Source organism: Trichomonas vaginalis, chromosome II, assembly GCF_026262505.1.
Source record: "Trichomonas vaginalis G3 chromosome II, whole genome shotgun sequence".
NCBI classification, from domain to species: Eukaryota; Parabasalia; order Trichomonadida; family Trichomonadidae; genus Trichomonas; species Trichomonas vaginalis.
This window is the reverse complement of record NC_067204.1, coordinates 6,389,364-6,407,246: the sequence shown is the minus strand read 5'-3', so window position 1 is coordinate 6,407,246 and position 17,883 is coordinate 6,389,364. Positions and strand designations below refer to the sequence as shown.

The following is a 17,883-nucleotide window of genomic DNA, read 5'->3' as shown; positions in this document are numbered from 1 at the left end:
AGAAGAATTTCCTCATATGTTTGCTACCCTCGGAAAACCGAGGGTAGAGATTCCGTACGAAAATCGCAAGAATTTGGCTCCTGGTTTGAGAGGTTGGTATGTACATAGACTTCTTGTAAATGCTGTTGCAATGTGGGCTTCACCTCGTTACGCTTGTTATATTTCATGATGTTAGATGAAATTCATAGACAAGAACGTGAAGAGATGGAAAAGAAACTTCAAGCAAAAGATGAAGTCATTGAAGCAAAAGACAAAAACATACAGAAAAGAATACCACGTTCGGTACCAAAAGGAAAGGAAAAGAACTATAAGTATATGATTTACACTGAAGAGATGGAAAATGAAGAAGACAGAGATATGGTTATGTTGCATTTAGTCAGAAGAAACAACAAAAGCTTTTACGACTTAGCTAAGATTTACAAATCTGACAGAAATTGGTTCTATCGCGAAAACTTACCGATTTCAATGACACCAAATGAAGATGTGAAACAAATAGTTCAAGATACTTTACCTCAAACACACTATGATATGAAAGGTTGTACAATACTTACCTTCAAAGAAGATTTGCCATTGTTAAAGGAAAAGATAACAGAATATTTCGATAACTTCAAAGAGGAAGAGTAAATGAACCATTTATTTTTCAAGCTTGACTTCAGATGGCTCAGGTAGCTCTATAAGGTAAATTGTCTTGTCAAATCCTTCTGGCATTCCGAGTCCTTCCTTCTGGCATTCCGAGTCCTTCCTTCCAACTGGAAAAAAATTTCCTTCCAACTGGAAAAAATTTTCCCGACAACTGGAAAAATTTTCCCGACAACTGGAAAAAATTTTCCTGTTGTCCGTCCGTAAACCATTCAAATTTTCGAAAATTGAGAACTTTTTGGTCGAACTTCGGAAAAAGTTTTTCCTTCCGACAGGAAAAAATTTTCCCGACAACTGGAAAAGTTTTTCTTTCCGACAGGAAAAGTCCTTCCTTCCGACAGAAAAAGTTCTTCCATCCGACAGGACACAAACGAATGTCCGACGTACCACCAACCGAGTCCATTCCAAAGCCAGAAGAACCGACAGCCCCAGCACCACAACAGACTAAGACTCAAACACTTACATTTTTACGCTTGACTTTTTACAATTTGAACTTTGTTTGCGTAGATATGAATTCTGAAAGAAGTATGAGGGTCTTGTATGACTTTGTACTTCTCCCATAGTTCATGTCTGTCAAACTTACCTGCCATGGACTCTTTCATAAGTTCCATGAAATCGTCTTCGGACAATCCGGGGAAAAGTACAATGTCAGTAAGTATTCTCTTTACATCCTTACTTAAACTCTTTGCTGTCTGTACACAAATGACAACTGAGATGTTAAAGTGTCTGAGCTTCTTAAGAATTCGACACATGTCTTGTTCTCTATTCTTTAACAAAGGATGAGATGCAAAGTCATCTAAGATAAGAAGACATCTGTGAGGGTAAGTCTTCCAATCGTAAGATTGCAATTTCTTCGAAATGTATTCTATCTCTTTCTGTTTGTTTCTGAAGTGTTTCTTCTCTAATATTCTCTGCATTTCCTCATTTGGGTCTTTAAACTTCGAATTGACATACTCATTTATAGCATTGTACTTCAAAACTCTTCTTTGGTACTTCTTTATCCAATCTAACAACTCAGAGTCTTTTATACATACTAACTTAGACTTCTTTATAATATCTTTGAACGAATTGACGGTTTGGTCAAATTGACCCGAAGTACTACAAATGACTACTAACTCATAGAATGGGTTCTTCTCATCTAGTTCTTGTTGTTGTGCAGCCATTTTAAGATAAGTGAAAGTCTTACCCGACCCAGGTGGTGCAATTAGACCTGTTATACCATTCTGAGCAAATAAGAACTTGTCATGTATGGGTTTTATCTGAGCATTTTCCAACTTCCTCTTGTTCTTGTTTAAAACATTCTCAAATTTCTTGTCAATGTCAGCAAACTTTTTTTCTAACATATTTTTAGAAAAATTAAAATTTTTATCTTTTAGAAAATGTCTAGCGATTTCGCTATCTATATTCGAGACAAGCTTTTCGACAGCAAAACATCTGTCGACCATAAAATCTTACATAGTGTAAACAAGAAAGGGGAATTTGTTCTAAAGTTCTGTTTCTGGGAATATGACAAGAACCATAAAACATTAAGCAGAGAAGTCTTAAAATTTGTCAATGACAGACTTGTTGACAGAGATGACGCCTCTTGGAGAGATGAAGTCCAACAAAACTTCTTAGAATGCAAAGAAGACACATGCGCTGTTCTTGAAGATGAAATAGAAAACAGAATAGAAGAGCTATTAAAGGACAAAGAACTTTTACAAAAATATGGTTCTGAGAAGTTTGACATAACTCCACCAGAGAAGAAGAAGAAAGAAAAGAAAGAGAAAAAAGTAGAAGAGAAGAAAGAACCAGAGCCAGAGAAAAAGAAATTTGACATGTAAAAATAAAATTTTATTTTTAGAACATTTCTGGGTCAATGTCAATGTTCTCTTCCTCTTTAGGAGCAAACACCGGCTTAGACTCTAAAATCTTTTTACCCAATTTACCTTGAACTTCAACTATCTTAGACTCATAATATTCATAGTCGTCTGCTTTCTTTGGTTCATAAGGTATAACAAGTTTGTATGCTTTGCCTTCTTTAAGGTTTGAAAACCTTCTGTCAAAACTTTCTTTGACTGTTAACAAACCTTCTATGTCTAAGTCTTCAAATTTCGCACCATTTTTAGTCACAATAGCAAACTTAACTGGTTCGATGTTCCAAACTTTGTCAAATGTAGACTTTTCAAAATGGTAGAAGTAAACATTCAAATATGTGAATGGGTCTAGTTCTTCTTTAAGTCCTGACATGTACTTGTTGACTGAGATGAATTTTGTCATCTTTTCTATCGGATAAAAAAAATATTTTTTTTTAAAATTTACTCAGAAAAATTTTTCTTTGTATATACACCATTCTGTACGTCTAAAAGACTTTTGACATTTGCCAAGAATGTTCGTTTAGACGCTGTCATATAACCATACTCTTGACAATATTGTTTATACGAATCGTACAATGACCTTTCATCTAAACACTCAAAGTCAGTTTCATCTATGAACAGTTCATATACACTCTTGTTTGCTTCTAACAATGTTTGTCTCTCTTCGGTATGTGGAATTTGTCTTGGATTGAACTTTGAAATATCTAATGTCATGAAATATGAGAACAAGTGGTTGTAAAAGTCAGATGTCAAAGTTTCTGCTAAGTCGTCAAAATATTCTGTATCTTGCATATGAGCTTCTGACGTTCTGACAACTACATATCTTCTGTCAGAACTTTCTAACTTCATCGGAACGGCGTTGTTTGAAACCATGACGAAGTTTGCAACATTTTCACAAACTCTTTGGTCTCTATACTTTCTTTCAACAACTCCAACTTTGTCTGTTATAAGACTCTTCAAAGCATCTGAGTTTAAAACCTTTGTTGTATCTATACTTTGAAGTTCGTTACATACTATAAGTTTCATATTCTCTATTGAAGAGTTAAATTTACCGCAGATGTTTCTAAGTTTGTCATATTCGGTTTCGAATAGCCCTCTAACAGTTTGCATAAGATATCTGTAAAGAAAGTGTTCTTACCTGTTCCTTGTTTTCCAATTATGATGAGAGCAGTTTCATTTTTAGCACTTGGATGTTGTAAGATGTTTGCAAACCAACATAAGATATACTCATAGACTCTTTCGTTTCCATTGCATATAATTTCTTTGACATGGTCTAACCAAGCTTCTATAACATTTTCTTTCCATTCTACTTGTTCGTATTTATATCCAGTGAAGATAGAATAGAAGTTTGGAGAAGGTGTATAGAACTTTATACCACGAACTGAAAAATCTTCTAACTTTGACAATAAGATATCCAAGCATCTAACATCTTCATACCAACTTGTACGACTTTTATTTTCTTAAGTTTCTGTCTACATTCTTGTTCTGAAACTATTGTTGCTCTTGGTTTGTTAAAGACAACATCCCATTCTTTCATGACATAACATTCTGGGGCAGAGTCGACATAAATGACTAAACGTTTCAAATTCTCGACTGCTTGTTATAGTCTCGAAATGGACACATATTTCTGAACGCTTGGAAGTCAAAAATCTGAAACATCTATTCTGTACATTTTTATAAAAATAAAAAAAAATATTTTTTTTATTCTTGACTTTGTTGTTGCATTTGTTCCATTTGTTGCATTTGTTGTTCTTGAGCTATTTGTTGTTGAAGTTGTTCTTGTAGTACAATACTTTCACCAGTTGCATCTTCCAATTCGAAACTTTCTGCCGTCATTGACAAATACATAGGACATAAAAGTTTTACAGGAACAAAGTTTGCGTCAACTAAGGTTAAGTTTATGTTTGCTAAAGTGTTTGAGTTTACTAAAGCTGAAAACTCTGCATTCGAATGAACAATAGGCAAACCAGCAGAGAAAGTGTTGTTTATACGCATGAGTATCTTTTGGTCATAGTAGTTTCTGTCGACATTCGAATAGCACTTTGAACCTAAGTTTGAAACAATATATAAGATTGGTGTGCTTAAAGTCAATGGAACAGACAAACCTTGTATGACACCTTTTCCTGTTATAGGAAACTGTTGGTAGTAAAAACCAGATATAAGTTTTGTATTATAGCTCATATCGTTTATAGTAAACTCAGTCGGACATCCAAACATAATGAAACCTGCTCTAGTTGCAGCACATGTTACACCGTACTTAAAGTATTAAATAAGTCAACAAAACCTGTTGGTGGTATATCTGAGTAAGTATCTTCAAAGGAGTATTTTTACCATTCACAACAACAAAGTCTTCTGGTGTCAAAAGAGCAAAAACAGGCTTTAGTCGTCATCGTGTTTAAGGTCAGTTTACAATATCGTCCTTGAGGACTTTGTAAGTTTGTTGTTATAGAATTATATGACTCAGGGTTTTTAGTCGTAATAGTATAAACCACTATGTCTTCTGCCATTTACATATATTTAAAAGTTTTTCTGAAAGTGGAGAAGAACTTCATCTAAACTTTCACATGGCGTTTCTGAAGTTCTCTGTCTAAGAAGTTCAAATATTTTTGTAAAGACATAGAACTTTCCTTTGTCTACACAACAAACAAAACAGGGTCTTTCATATCGTTCAAAAGTGTGAAAGTCCTTTACATGAAATAAAGTCTATATTGTTTTTCTTCAAACATCTTTCAAGAAGTTTTGACATTTTTACTTAGCAAGTAAATTTTAATGAAATGTTGTGGTCGTCAAATATTTTTATAACGTCTGGGAAACTATATTTTAAGTTCAACGTTTCACCCTCATAACGTATATCTTGTCAATGACATTATATGAAACACCACAGCAAGCAATGTCGGGTTCTATTTCTTTGATGTTTATATCGTCTGCCTCTGTCAAAAGTTTCAATAGTTCTTTCAAAACTTCACGAGGTGCGATGACATATGAGTTCACTTTTACAGGGTTGTGTTCGACCAAGTTTAACATTATACCCAAAGCCTGACAAATCTTCTCCTGAGTTTTAAGTTTGTCTTTAAGTTGTTGGTAGTCGTTTCGAATATCTGCAACAGAACTTAAGTCTCTGCTAACTTCAGGGTATGTTGGTTCTTTTACAGGAACTATTGTTATACCATCTTCGTTTCGTATGGTTTCCCCACTTCAACATCTCTGTCTTTGACATTGACAACAACACTTTGACTGTTTGTTTGAGTTGGTGAATTTAACTTCACATCTGCCACCGCCATTAAACCTTTTGAAACACTTACGCTTCTATTTTTCGGAAATGACATTTTACTTAGAATAAAAAGATGGACGTATTTGAGTATCTCTTCGAATTGAAGCAGAACAAAAGTTTACAACACACAAACAATACAAGTTCATTGATAGAATAGTTCTTTATACAAACAATGGAAAATGTTATAGAATAGCAGTCTTTGCTGAACCAAAATATTTTCATAAAGCAAAGAAAGTTGGTATAACCGAGATGGTGAAAGTTCTTGAAGCAGACAAAAATATAACAACAAAACTGACCGATATTTCTAAAGGTAAGTTTATAATACAATACTATGTCAAAACTGGCGTACTGTCAATATTTGACGGAGAGAAGTCAGTTCAGAACAACTTACTGACCTGCTGCCAAAATCTGCTCGATGGAAGCTGTCGTTATACCAATCTGAGGAGCCCCAGCAGGTTTCATCGAACGAATTTTCAAAAGAGCATCTTCCGTGAAAAGTGCTATTGGTTTTGTAAACTTCTTTGCTTTCAATTCATTTGGACCGTCTCTGTCACCAGTATATTGTATTTGAACTGTACCAACAGTTGAAATACCACCCATAAAGTCTTCTGAGTCAGCAAATGGAATGCCAAGCCAAAAGTTTGAACGGTCTCCATTTGTATATTGAGTTTTTTGACCTCCTGCATGAGTCCATACTTTCACATATGGCATAATAGAACTTTGCATTTCAGGTTAATGGTTGTTGTGAAGTTGTTGTTAAAGTTCATAGCATCTAATGTCAAGTTGTATGACCTCATATCCTCAACTGTAGAATATTCTTCTCTTGGATAATATTTGCCATCTATGTTTATATGATATTTAATACCAGGGTTGTAGAAACAAGAATAGTCATTTATAGTTCGTCTGAACAGTACAAACATAGTATCTGCATGTTTCATGCAGTTGTTAAGGCAATATCTGTTCTTGCACCTGGGTCAGCACTTTGGTTTCCAACTTCACCTGCAAAGTCTTTGACAGATATTTGGTGTATAGGGAACATAAGTGGAACTGCAATATATTTGGCAGCTAAAGCATTTGAAATATCTGGGTCCAACATATAGACTGCAAGTCTGCTTTCTATTCTCTTGTATTCAAACTTTCGCATGTGAACTTAACTGGGTCCCAAGCAGTTCCAGCAGCATTGAAATAATAGTTTACTTCAGTGTTGAGGTTTGAGAAACCAAAGTCTAAGTCAACTTTGTCTTTGCAAAATTCGGCGAATGACGTTTGATTTGCTCCCTTTACGTCTGTAGAGTGAATGGGTCTTGTGTTGGTGCAATGACTAAGTTATTTTTGCTTGGAGTAAGTTCGATAGAAATTTTTCCTGCCCAGTTTGGCAAGTATCTTAAAAACCTGAAGATGAGGAAAGATGACAAAGGAACTCTAAGTTTCAGTTTTACTTTGGTTACTGCTGCTGCAGTTTGTCCAGAAAGGTCAACATAAACTCCTGGAACGTTAGGGTCAAGTCTTCTTATTTTTTCAATAGTTGCATACTGGTCTGTTTGTTCTCTAGCTTGTGGTTGTACTGAGTTTCTCAAAGCGAACCATTCATAGTTTGCCCATGTTACTGTTTGAACTAAGTCAGAGTTAGAATATATCTTATATCCCATGAAAACTTCTGGAGCATATTGGTATCCGACATAGAAAATTCCATTGCAACCTTTCTTGTCAGACAACTTGGCAGAAGGTTTTATTTCAATGTCTTGTTCCACGTATAAGAAAGAGTTGTCAATAGAAATTATATGAAACCTGTCGCAAGCAATATCTACTGTTGTTGAAGAACCTTCTCCAAACTCACCTACGTTTCCATAAGAAACAGCAGTTGTATATTCGTAAGTTCCAGGAACTATTTCTGACCTTCTAATGGCATTGTCGCATTCGTTATACCATTCGGAAACATTTCCATTCATGGCATCCAAAACTGTTGGCGTTATATTCTGAGCGGCGTACATTTCATATGGGTAAAAATATAGAATAGTTGGATTTATATGTCATAATAGAACCCACTCCGACCAAGCTTTACTTTCTTCCTGACTGAGTTTTTAACTCTTCTTTTTCCTTCATTGCCACTACTTTCACTAGATGAAGTTACTTCTTCACTACTTTCACTTTGTTCTACTCTTCTCTTCTTCTTTGGTGTCGCTTTTGGTAACTTGCCCTCTGCTTCAAGTTGTTGCATCTTTGCCTCATGTTCACCTAGTATGTTGTAAATTTCCCATGTCCTTTTTGCCTTTGGGCTCTGGTCGCCCATCTCAGGTAACCTATATCCTAGAAAGATTTTGTCATAGTTTGTATTTGAGTCTTCGCGTATTGTTTGCATGACTCTTTCCTGAGTTTCCGGTTCAAGCTCTTCAAACAGAGCTTGTCCATATGGAATAAGCTCGTTTCCAAATATATGTTTTTGTAGCCATTCTGGTTTTCTTTCCATGTTACCAACTATATCTTTTGTGAATGGGAAAGCTTTTACCCAATCTTTCAGTCTTGCGTCATTTATTTCTGTAGTTGGTTTTATTTTGTCAAGGAACATGTTTTTCAATACTAACATTTCATTTGGTACTGTCCATTTGAGTTTTCTTAAATATTCATCCCTTCTCAGTTCATCGTCTGCAAAGTAAGTTTTTATGACATTTTGTAAACTTTCGTTTGCAAGGTCATGTACAATAGGTTCTCTTCCTTCTCCCTCCCTAACTTTCTTTCTAAACTCTTCACCAAATATACCATCTCTATGGTTCTGTGTAGTTCTTTGAGATAAATGTTTTAGAACGTCAGGTGTTATATTTCCATCAGCCATGTTCATTTCATACTGGTCCAAAATATCTGCATGTTTCATATCTTTCAATGGCATTAAAGCCGCGCTGAAAATACCAGCTATATCTGGTTCACCATTGACTTCCATTGCGTCTACAACTTCTTGGAATTGTGGTTGTAAGTTTATGAACCACCTATCCGGGTTAGCTTTATGACCCCATCTCATTGTAGTTCCATAGTCTGCAGAAACAAAAGTAGGTTTGTTTCCATCTTGGTTAGGTTCTGAATGAACTTTAAACAATGTTTCATTTCTATATGTTTTGTTGAAATTTAACCTTTTATTTTCACCGAGTTCAGCCAAAGATTGAACGTTAAATGCTCGTAAGTAAAAAGGGTTGTTGTATTTGTGTACATTTTCTTTCAGTGCTTCCATTCTATGCTGAATATTTTCATCTGGTGTTGGAGTCTTTTGTATGTCGGCAAACATTTTTCGATATTCTTCTACTATGTCAGCCGAATTTTTTTTAGACTCTTGGAAAGATTCCATATTCACCTCATACTCTTGTTGAGGGTCAAGATTTTTCGGCTGTTCCAAATCTTCATCTAGTTCTGTGAAGTTAGTTTCCAAAGGAGGGACTTGTTCGTTTCCTTCAGGCTCTTCTAGCTGTTGTTGCTGAACTATTTCTTCCATGTCTGGTTGTATCTGAACTTCTTCCTGTGGAGTTTCTTGTACCTCATCTGCTGGCATTTCATATATTCCGAGACCGTTTTCAACAAGTTCCCTATTTAAGTCATCCGCATTCATAAGCCTTTGTTCTTTCGTTCCGTCTCTATTTTTTACGCGTTTCATGCAGATAGTTGAATCATTATTTAGCTCTGACACCAAATATCTCGGAGTAAATTCGTTCATGTCATTTGGATGATATGCTATTAAATCATATCCCTTAGCGAGCTTGTATTTTCCAGGTTTGAAATTATATCCGATTTGGTGCTGAGCCATAAAGCTAAATAGGTTCGGGTCAGTATTTCCATCCTTGAACTTTCGAATAGCTTCTTTATATCTGTCACTAAAGTCAATAGTATCTGAGTAACCATAGTCTTCTTTAAGCATTTTTAAGAATTCTTGGTTTCCTTGTTCTCTACTTCTTTTATGTCCTTGCTCTGTTTGTGGTTGTTGTGCTGGTTGTGGAGGTGGTTGTTGTGCAGGGTTTTGAACTGTTGGTTGCTGTGCTGGTTGTGGAGGTGGTTGTTGTGCAGGGTTTTGAACTGTTGGTTGTTGTGCTGGATTTTGAACTGTTGGTTGTTGTGTTGGTTGTTGTTGTTGTTGTGCTGGTTTTGGTGCATGCCTGCGTCTGTGTCCATGTGACGATGTAAATGTTTTAGGTAGTCCTGGTGCAGGTGCTTCTCTTGGAGGGTTTGGTGGTATATAAGTTCCACTAGCTAGTATATAAGTTCCACCAGCTGGTATATAAGTTCCACCAGCTGGTATATAAGTTCCACCAGCTGGCACATATGTTCCATCTGCAGCGTAATGTCCTACCTGACTTTTCGTTTTTAAGAAAGCATTTACTAGGTCTGTTTTGGTCTGTTGTAACTCTTTTTCTTGACTTTTCACAACAGTTGCTCTAACGGCGTCATAGGCACTTTGAACTGCCTGTCTCGTTGCTGCATCTGTTATTTTCGTCATATTTTGTGCTACTTCTCTTAACTCTTTGTCGAAACCTTCAGACTTCAGTTTCTTTCCAGATGAGAAGTCGTTCACTTGTTTCACCTTACTATGAAGAGCTTCGAAGGCGTTCTTAAAGTCAGCATTCGTTAAAGCTTCATTTGAACTGTCTTCATCCGCTTGTATTTTTGTCCTTATTGACCCTATAAGCTGGGCTGCTTTAGCGTTGGCTTGGGCATCTAACCAGTCATTGTTAGCTTTTATATATTCTGAGCTTTTCATTGCCTTTTGCATGGCTGCGTCGTTATTTTTACTTTCTTGTGCTAAGTTTTCATACTGTACGGTTTGGTTTTGCAACTGTAAAAGTTTTTCTGCCTTTACATTTGCTTCAACTTCTTTTTTATACTCATCGCTATCCATATATGTCTTCAGGGCTTTTTGTTTTATCTCTTCATCTTTCAGTACTTTATATCGAGTAGTATGGTTTTTCAAATTTACAACATCTTGTTCCATTTTTGCTACTTCTGCTGCTTTTTCTGACACTTTTTTCGCATATTCCTCTGTACTTAGTTCTTTCAGTTGTTCTTCTTTCTTCTTTTTCTCTACGTTTAACTCATTGAGTTTCTTTGTGTGTCTGTCATATTCTAGTTTCTTTTCGTTTTCACCTATTTGCTTCTGTATGTCTATGTTTGACTTTTTGACATCTGCTATTTGATTTTTGAGTGAACTCAAATTCATTTGACTTTGAGGGTTATAGGCTGTTCCGTCTGCAGCTCCACCATAGCCTGCCATTTTCGCTAAAAGTGCCGCTCTTAAACCTCCACTCTGTGCACCAACAACTCGGTTTAAAAGCATAGGATTGCTTGACATTTGTTGCAACATAGTGGGGTCATTCAGCATTTGTTGTTGCAACTGTTGTTGTGGTGTTAGTTTTACTATTGGATGTTTCAATGCTCTCTTCCTCTTACGTATATTCTTACGTAGCTTACGTGGCATTTTAAGTGAAGTTAAAAAGCGGTTTTATACTAAACATCTTCGGGGCTAGAGGGCGCAACGCGCCTGGAAGCCCCACTACTTTTTTTTTTTTTTTTTTTTTTTTGAAACTATGCCTTTTTTCTTTCTTCGATCGAAACTACTTTGCCTGATAACATTGTTGAAATTGGACAATTCTGCTTTGCTTTTTCTCATTTCAGAAATATTAAAATACCTAGCAAAATTAAAAAGATTGGAAGAGAAGCATTTGCAAAGGCTATTTGTGAAAGTGTTACTATTCCTGATCTTCCTCAACTTGATTTAATGGAGCCTAGTGTTTTTGCATACAGTACAGTGAAAAATGTAGTAATACCAGAATCTCTCAAAAATAAACTCCCTGGCGGAACATTTTCTGGATGTATGGGTTTGACGTCAATTACATTACCTGCTTCGTTATCAACAATACGACTTCATACTTTTTCATTTACAACATATTTGGAAACGCTCAATGTCGGTGAAAAATGTACAAAGATTGACGAGTATGCATTCAACAGTAGTGGAATTAAAACTCTCAATTTGCCATCATCAATCAATTATATTGGTAATTATGCATTCGCAAACTGTCGTAATCTTGATATTCGTGTTATCCCGACAAATGTTTTCGAACTCAGTATTGGATCTTTTGCGAATTGTACATCAATATATGAGATCAATCTCTCAAATGTTCAAGTTATCAAATCATTTGCATTTCAGCACTGTTTACAACTCACTAAGATAATCATCCCAGATAACTCAAACTTTCTTGAAAGCAATTCATTTGAAAGCTGCACATCTCTATGTTCAGTTACTATTGGATCTAACTGTATTGTTAATATATCTGCATTCTCAAGCTGTTCCAAAATTCATTCGATAATTTTTAAAGATAACTGTACTATAAAAGGATTTGCCTTTAATTCAAGTCAAAATATATCAACAATTGGATTATATGATAACGTTATATTTGAAGAATCAGCGTTAAATGTTTTAAATGCTGGAAGAATTTCTGTTTATTACATGGGTACTAATATGAATGTATCAGAAGTACTATCTTCATATATTTATAATGTTTTCGTGCTCGAAGAATATAGTAAGCGTGTTTTCTTATACAGAGTACCTCAAAAACTCCCTAAATCAAAAATGGTATCATCTTATTCTGATAGAGAATGTAGGTACTTTTTTGTTGAACCTCTTCCTCCTCCCCGTCCTCCTACACCTATTGAAGAAGATTTGATTGAAACGTTATTTTTATATCTATATCCATCTGTTGTAAGTAGTAAATAGTAAATTTATTATAAGTAACAATGCATGTGTGATTATTCAAAAGCTCGTTGTGTTCTCCTTTGAAATTATCATATCCATGCCATTATACGATTCAAGATTCAAAACTAATGCAAATAAAACTCTTACAAAAATGTTATAATTAAAAGAGTTATTAATTTAAACACCTTTAAGTTATTGAATGATGATTAGCCTTGTAAAGAAAAAAAAGTTTTGAAGATAAATAAAACGTGTATATTTAAATAATATTTTTACATGCATTAAGAAAATTCTATTTATTGGATACAAATTCATAATAATTAAAAACAGATAAGCCAAGCCATTAGCTATATTCAGCATAGGTATACGGGATATAGATATATATGATCAATGTGTGAGAGTAAGATAGCATTGTATGGTTATTAAACTATTTCCGTAATTTCAGTTTGTTCTGGCTCAGAACTTGTTGACATTGAATTGGACTTTGAGGCAATAACTTCTAATGCGTGTTCATATTCATCATTAGCTCTTTGTAATCCAAATTTGCATGATTTTTGAATGAAATCTGAGTTGTATTTTCTTAAATCTTTCACCTGTTGAATTTGGATATCAAACTGGTTTAATTCTTTAACAAGTTCTTGTGGATGTATGTGATTATCTTGTTCCGATTTAATTTTGTGAATTTTTTGAATAAATGCTTCATATTTGAGAACATCTGGAGTTACAAGCAATGACTTATTGGTTGGGTCTGATTGCCTTACTTCGAGTGTGCTCATTTACTCTAAAAATGAAAAATAAAAAATAACTTTTCATGGGGTCTCGAATTTTTATTTGGGGGTAGTATTTGATAAAAAATGACTGCTGTTTTAGATTTCGACAGCATTGGTAATGCATACTACGAGCTCACAGGTGGCCAGCGTTCCATGGACTGGATCCTTTTGGGCTATATTAACGGTACTCATAACGTTATTGGACTTCTCGCAAAAGGTGATGGCGGAATTATGCAATTAAAGCGAAATCTGACAGAAGACATTGTTGCTTTTGGATATCTTAAAATCATCGATGAAACTAAAGACAACGCTCAATTCAATCCAGACTATATTCATATGACATTCATTGGATCGAGAGTAAAACCACAACAACGCGCACGTGCTGTCATTCACAGATTAGACATACACCAAGAATTTCCCAACTTTTTGTTGGAATTAGAGTGCAATTGCTTAGATGACGTTACTGAAGAAAGATTGATGCAAGAAATGAGTAACATGAAACAACTCTTAGAGGATTAAATCTCTCTAAGATATATTTACCAATAATTGCAAAAAAATATTTTACGTTATTTGGCTTTCCAACTAATACTGCTTGAATAAACTCATGAAAACTTAATACACTAATTTTTAATTACAAATATTCTCAAAACATTTTGATTTAAGACAAAAACAACGAATTATTCACTAAAACCAAGATATATGATTGTGTTTAAAGGAATTATGCTGGACATGAGAATATCTATTGTGAAAATACAGATAAACTAACTGAATCTATGAAAATCTAAAATCGTTAAATAGGAAGTAGAAAAAAACTCAATATTGAGTTGTAAATATGATTTCCCAAGGTAAGGAAAATATGAGTATAAAGTTATTATGGCAAAAAATTAGGTATTAAATCGAATAATAAATATCAAGGTAATTTTAATGCAATTTGGATGTTTTAACGATTTATTTATAATGATAATACTGCCAATCTCTAATTACTGAGTTTTTTAGTTATTTGGATGTTTTTCCTTCCAAAGTCTAATAGATTCACGGACACACTGCTGAACTTTTTCATTATATTTAGGTCTGTTATTCTGAAAAGCTTCTGCTGCTTCACCATTTGCAGGGGAAGCTGGATTTGGATCATCAAATAAAGATCTAATTGAATTAAGAATAGCGGATATATCGTATGCAGGAGTCCATTTATTTTGAAGCATATCTAAGCAAATTTTTCCGTCTCTGTATACGTTTGGATGATAAACTGGGGTAATAAACTTAACTTCGGGAGCGGATCTAGGGAAATCATCCTTAAATACCATTTCAAGTTCAAAAATGCCGTCTGCCCAGTCGGTTCCTTGTGGACCAAAAATTACGGCTGTCCAGTGAAGAACGTTATCCTTCATTGGTTGAGCGATGAGGCCATCAATGCTTCCATTGTCAATATCTTTCTTTAATTGCTTGTAATATTTGATCAATTTACGAACTGCTTCAGACATTTGAACAATGTCACTTTTATTCGTATTTTATCAATTTAATTGTTTTTAATGGATTTATGCTTTCCTATCTATGAACATTTGAATTAAGTTAGAAATGTTCATCACCGGATTTCCAAGAAATTTTTATTTTTCAAAAAATATTTTCAATTTTCTAGAAAAATTTCTGAAATTTTGATTTTTTGTAAATTTTTGGAAAATTTGGGATATGTATTTCTGTCTTATTATAACTAATGTATCTTTTTTATCGACAAAACTATCAACAAATCACTATTTAATTATATCTCAAAAATATTAATTGAATTTGATTGTTGTGTAGGTTTATATGATCCTTTCTCCTGCCATTGAATCATCCTTTATCAAAAAATCACAAAACTTACTTTATGATATACATCGAAAGAATAAAAAAATAATTTATTAATAAAATTGAGTACAGTTTTTAATTTGAAGTAACAGCAGGACCCCAAATAATATATTTCTTAGACTCTGTAGAATAGCTGTTTTCGATGACAACAGTTGTTCCAGCAGTCGGGATAACGACAGATGAATCGTCGATACTTGCACCGCTATAAGTTGAGTTCTTGCTCTTGAACTCTATGAATGCCTTCAGTCTTTCTTGAGATTTAGATTCTCTCTCGAAATTAAGAACGCCAGAAAGCGTCGACGAGCCATCGACTTCAACAGTCCATGCAATAGTAGCTTCGCGCTTGGACATCTTAATCTGGCTATTAGGAGGAGTCTGGAATTGGTGTTTTGTCAAAGCACCACGATCTGGGAAAGGAATCTGAACGGAAACACTCTTAACAGATGGTATAGCTGTAACTGTAATTGAAAAACTGACGCCATTATCAGGGGCAGCGCTTGCAGTATAAGATCCAGTGATTGGAGGAGGATCTTGAGATTTGAACTGCCAAAGTAAAAGCTGTGTAATACCGGTCGGTGGAGATAAGAGTAATTTTCCGGATTCTATCGATTTGACTGAATAATGACAGGCAATTTCTTGTAATTTCTCGAAATTTTTAATTGCAATTGAAATTTCTGGAAGATAGTTAATGGATGCAATGCATCTGAGCTCACCAAAAACACCATAATATTGTTTATCGCCATCAATTGAACCAACAATCGTTTCTCTCATCTTGATTTCAAGATGCTGTCTTGGAAATACAAGATAAGTCTTCCAGGATGGTACAGGAGCCGGTGAAACTGTTGCATAGCCAGCATTGAAAAGATGGCTATCTGCGGTAATTGGCAACTGAGAAACGAAATATGGATCATGAATTATAGGAGATCCAAATGGCATTATGAGATTAATTAATTGAAAAACTGCTGCAGGATTTGGATTTGTTGCTAATGTTTTAAGAGATGTTCTTAAAACAGGTTCTAGGAATGAAAGAAAATGGAATGATGCTGCAATTTCAACGTGCGGCATATTACTATCTTCCTTGCTTAAAATAAGAGGAATTAAAGTAATGAAAAAGTTTTTCGTTGGTAAAACAACGAGAGATATTAAATTGTCGATAATAAATTCGTAATTTGATTCACTGTTTATTGTTGAAAGCACTTTTTCTTGAAAAATTTTTGAGAGTTGATCATTTGATGGCAATGCCGCAGAAGAAGTCGGAACACGCATCTCTACTGTTTTAAATCTCTGAGCAATAGCTATTTTCCCACTTGAATCAAAAATAAATAGGCCACGAAAGGCAAAAGATTGGCTCATCACTGCAGATTTATATTTTTTGTTTCTGAGCGGTTTCATAATTTTTTTTTCTTTCATCATTTATTCTTTACGTGTAATTTGTTTTGCCTACATATAAACAACTTGGAAATTCTTTAAAATGGCATCAAGATTCTTTTTCTGTATAAATATCTTCAATATCTTGATCAATAAATATGTTTTATATTCATATTCATTAGACCAATGTTTATGTTTCGACTATTTGATCATGGTATCTTCCTTAACTAGATTAATCTATCAATTTGAAAAATTTTATCTTTCAATTTGCTTAATAATGTATCATTCGACTTGAGATACAATCGATCACAAAAAAATATATAACAACAATAGAACATTGTAATCATTTGAAATTTTACTGAATATTTTTTTTGAGAAATTCGAAAAATCATCATTAAATATACACAACATATCTCAGAAAGAAAATACAAGTTCACTATTGGCTAGTTATATTCAAAATCTGAATAAAAAAAATTTATTAAGTGATACATAGTAATCACCGGTAAATTTTGAGATACATTGATAAGTTTAGGAATAGTAGGGAAAGAATATTACATATCTTTCTTGATGACATAAATATAATGAAAAGCACCAGAAACTTCTTGCTTTTCAACTTTAACAGATTCAACAAGGGTTAACCCTGTTTGTGTTCCTTCAAAGAAGCGCTTCCTTGTTGTTGGAGAGCCGTAAGAAATCAAAATAAATGTTCCACCTGGTTTCATTACGCGAGCGATTTCTTTCAAGAGTGAAACGATAACTTTGTTCGAATTGTCTCCACAAACTAGTGTATCGAGTGTAGCTTTATCGAAAACAAAATCAAAATGATTGTTTGGGAACTTCATTTTTGTAATATCGCCTGTTTCCCACTCAAGTTTCTGTTCTAATTGATATTTCTTTCTCATCTGTCCAATTACAACTTCTGAAAAGTCTATTCCAACAACTTTATCGAAACCATTTAAGAGAAGTTCGCTTGTCATGTTGGAATTTCCGCATCCAAGATTGAGAGCGGTTCCAGATCCATTAATATGCTGGGCAACATGTTCTTTCAGTTTAACCCAACTATTATACCATTCGAATGATTCTGTTTCTTTCTCATAACGAGAGTTCCAGTATGACTTTTCATTGTAGGCTGGCGCTGGATGGTTTAGAATGTTTTCTAACTCTTGATCAAGCGCTTCGTCTTCAAACATAATTAAAAAGTGACAAATATTTCCCAATAAAAAATATTGAAGAGATGATAGAATTTTATCAATAAATTCGATGGATAGGCTGCATAACAAGATGTTTCTATCTATGATCAACTCCTAAACATCTTGTTGCCTTGTTGAGATGCAATTTTGATCGAAATAAAACAATTTTATAATTTATAATATTAAAATAGTAGATTTTTTGAATAGAGTAATGACAATATATAGA

At 34.3% G+C, this 17,883-nt stretch overlaps 13 protein-coding genes and 4 pseudogenes across 17 annotated transcripts, besides 1 other annotated feature; 4 read left to right on the top strand and 13 right to left on the bottom strand.

The window, feature by feature from the left end:
* Positions 1-13,333: part of a mobile genetic element that runs on past the window's edge.
* TVAGG3_0496970 lies at positions 17-624 on the top strand (annotated as a pseudogene). Its single transcript has one exon. A coding segment is annotated over exon 1 (608 nt).
* On the bottom strand, positions 1,107-1,982 carry TVAGG3_0496960 (protein of unknown function, DUF4106 family; the record flags this gene model as incomplete). The annotated part of the gene is made up of 1 exon (XM_051236422.1): positions 1,107-1,982. One exon carries the CDS (start codon positions 1,980-1,982, stop codon positions 1,107-1,109), a length of 876 nt encoding a protein of 291 aa, XP_051094246.1.
* On the top strand, positions 2,019-2,462 carry TVAGG3_0496950 (uncharacterized protein; the record flags this gene model as incomplete). The annotated part of the gene is made up of 1 exon (XM_051236421.1): positions 2,019-2,462. The coding sequence occupies one exon, from the start codon at positions 2,019-2,021 to the stop codon at positions 2,460-2,462; it is 444 nt and encodes a 147-aa protein (XP_051094245.1).
* Positions 2,479-2,898, bottom strand: TVAGG3_0496940 (protein of unknown function, DUF4108 family; the record flags this gene model as incomplete). Its single annotated transcript, XM_051236420.1, has 1 exon — positions 2,479-2,898. One exon carries the CDS (start codon positions 2,896-2,898, stop codon positions 2,479-2,481), a length of 420 nt encoding a protein of 139 aa, XP_051094244.1.
* TVAGG3_0496930 lies at positions 2,937-4,167 on the bottom strand (annotated as a pseudogene). Its single transcript has one exon. A coding segment is annotated over exon 1 (1,231 nt).
* TVAGG3_0496920 lies at positions 4,197-5,002 on the bottom strand (annotated as a pseudogene). Its single transcript has one exon. A coding segment is annotated over exon 1 (806 nt).
* Positions 6,154-6,840, bottom strand: TVAGG3_0496910 (annotated as a pseudogene). Its single transcript has one exon. A coding segment is annotated over exon 1 (687 nt).
* Positions 7,790-8,350, bottom strand: TVAGG3_0496900 (protein of unknown function, DUF4106 family; the record flags this gene model as incomplete). The annotated part of the gene is made up of 1 exon (XM_051236419.1): positions 7,790-8,350. The coding sequence occupies one exon, from the start codon at positions 8,348-8,350 to the stop codon at positions 7,790-7,792; it is 561 nt and encodes a 186-aa protein (XP_051094243.1).
* TVAGG3_0496890 (protein of unknown function, DUF4106 family) lies at positions 8,685-9,040 on the bottom strand (the record flags this gene model as incomplete). The annotated part of the gene is made up of 1 exon (XM_051236418.1): positions 8,685-9,040. A coding segment is annotated over one exon (356 nt), but the record flags the coding sequence as incomplete, so codon positions are not given.
* Positions 10,258-10,732, bottom strand: TVAGG3_0496880 (protein of unknown function, DUF4106 family; the record flags this gene model as incomplete). Its single annotated transcript, XM_051236417.1, has 1 exon — positions 10,258-10,732. A coding segment is annotated over one exon (475 nt), but the record flags the coding sequence as incomplete, so codon positions are not given.
* Positions 10,805-11,215, bottom strand: TVAGG3_0496870 (protein of unknown function, DUF4106 family; the record flags this gene model as incomplete). The annotated part of the gene is made up of 1 exon (XM_051236416.1): positions 10,805-11,215. A coding segment is annotated over one exon (411 nt), but the record flags the coding sequence as incomplete, so codon positions are not given.
* Positions 11,612-12,511, top strand: TVAGG3_0496860 (antigen BSP-related family; the record flags this gene model as incomplete). Its single annotated transcript, XM_001330023.1, has 1 exon — positions 11,612-12,511. The coding sequence occupies one exon, from the start codon at positions 11,612-11,614 to the stop codon at positions 12,509-12,511; it is 900 nt and encodes a 299-aa protein (XP_001330058.1).
* Positions 12,910-13,263, bottom strand: TVAGG3_0496850 (uncharacterized protein; the record flags this gene model as incomplete). Its single annotated transcript, XM_001330022.1, has 1 exon — positions 12,910-13,263. The coding sequence occupies one exon, from the start codon at positions 13,261-13,263 to the stop codon at positions 12,910-12,912; it is 354 nt and encodes a 117-aa protein (XP_001330057.1).
* On the top strand, positions 13,334-13,884 carry TVAGG3_0496830 (ADF coactosin like domain-containing protein; the record flags this gene model as incomplete). Its single annotated transcript, XM_001330021.2, has 1 exon — positions 13,342-13,776. The coding sequence occupies one exon, from the start codon at positions 13,342-13,344 to the stop codon at positions 13,774-13,776; it is 435 nt and encodes a 144-aa protein (XP_001330056.1).
* A 269-nt stretch (positions 13,885-14,153) lies between these two features.
* On the bottom strand, positions 14,154-14,761 carry TVAGG3_0496820 (histone ubiquitination; the record flags this gene model as incomplete). Its single annotated transcript, XM_001330020.2, has 1 exon — positions 14,250-14,738. The coding sequence occupies one exon, from the start codon at positions 14,736-14,738 to the stop codon at positions 14,250-14,252; it is 489 nt and encodes a 162-aa protein (XP_001330055.1).
* Positions 14,762-14,907: 146 nt separating this feature from the next.
* On the bottom strand, positions 14,908-16,491 carry TVAGG3_0496810 (vesicle-mediated transport; the record flags this gene model as incomplete). The annotated part of the gene is made up of 1 exon (XM_001330019.2): positions 15,175-16,491. The coding sequence occupies one exon, from the start codon at positions 16,489-16,491 to the stop codon at positions 15,175-15,177; it is 1,317 nt and encodes a 438-aa protein (XP_001330054.1).
* A 415-nt stretch (positions 16,492-16,906) lies between these two features.
* TVAGG3_0496800 (methyltransferase protein) lies at positions 16,907-17,701 on the bottom strand (the record flags this gene model as incomplete). The annotated part of the gene is made up of 1 exon (XM_001330018.1): positions 17,019-17,657. One exon carries the CDS (start codon positions 17,655-17,657, stop codon positions 17,019-17,021), a length of 639 nt encoding a protein of 212 aa, XP_001330053.1.
* Between the last annotated feature and the right edge of the window lie 182 nt (positions 17,702-17,883).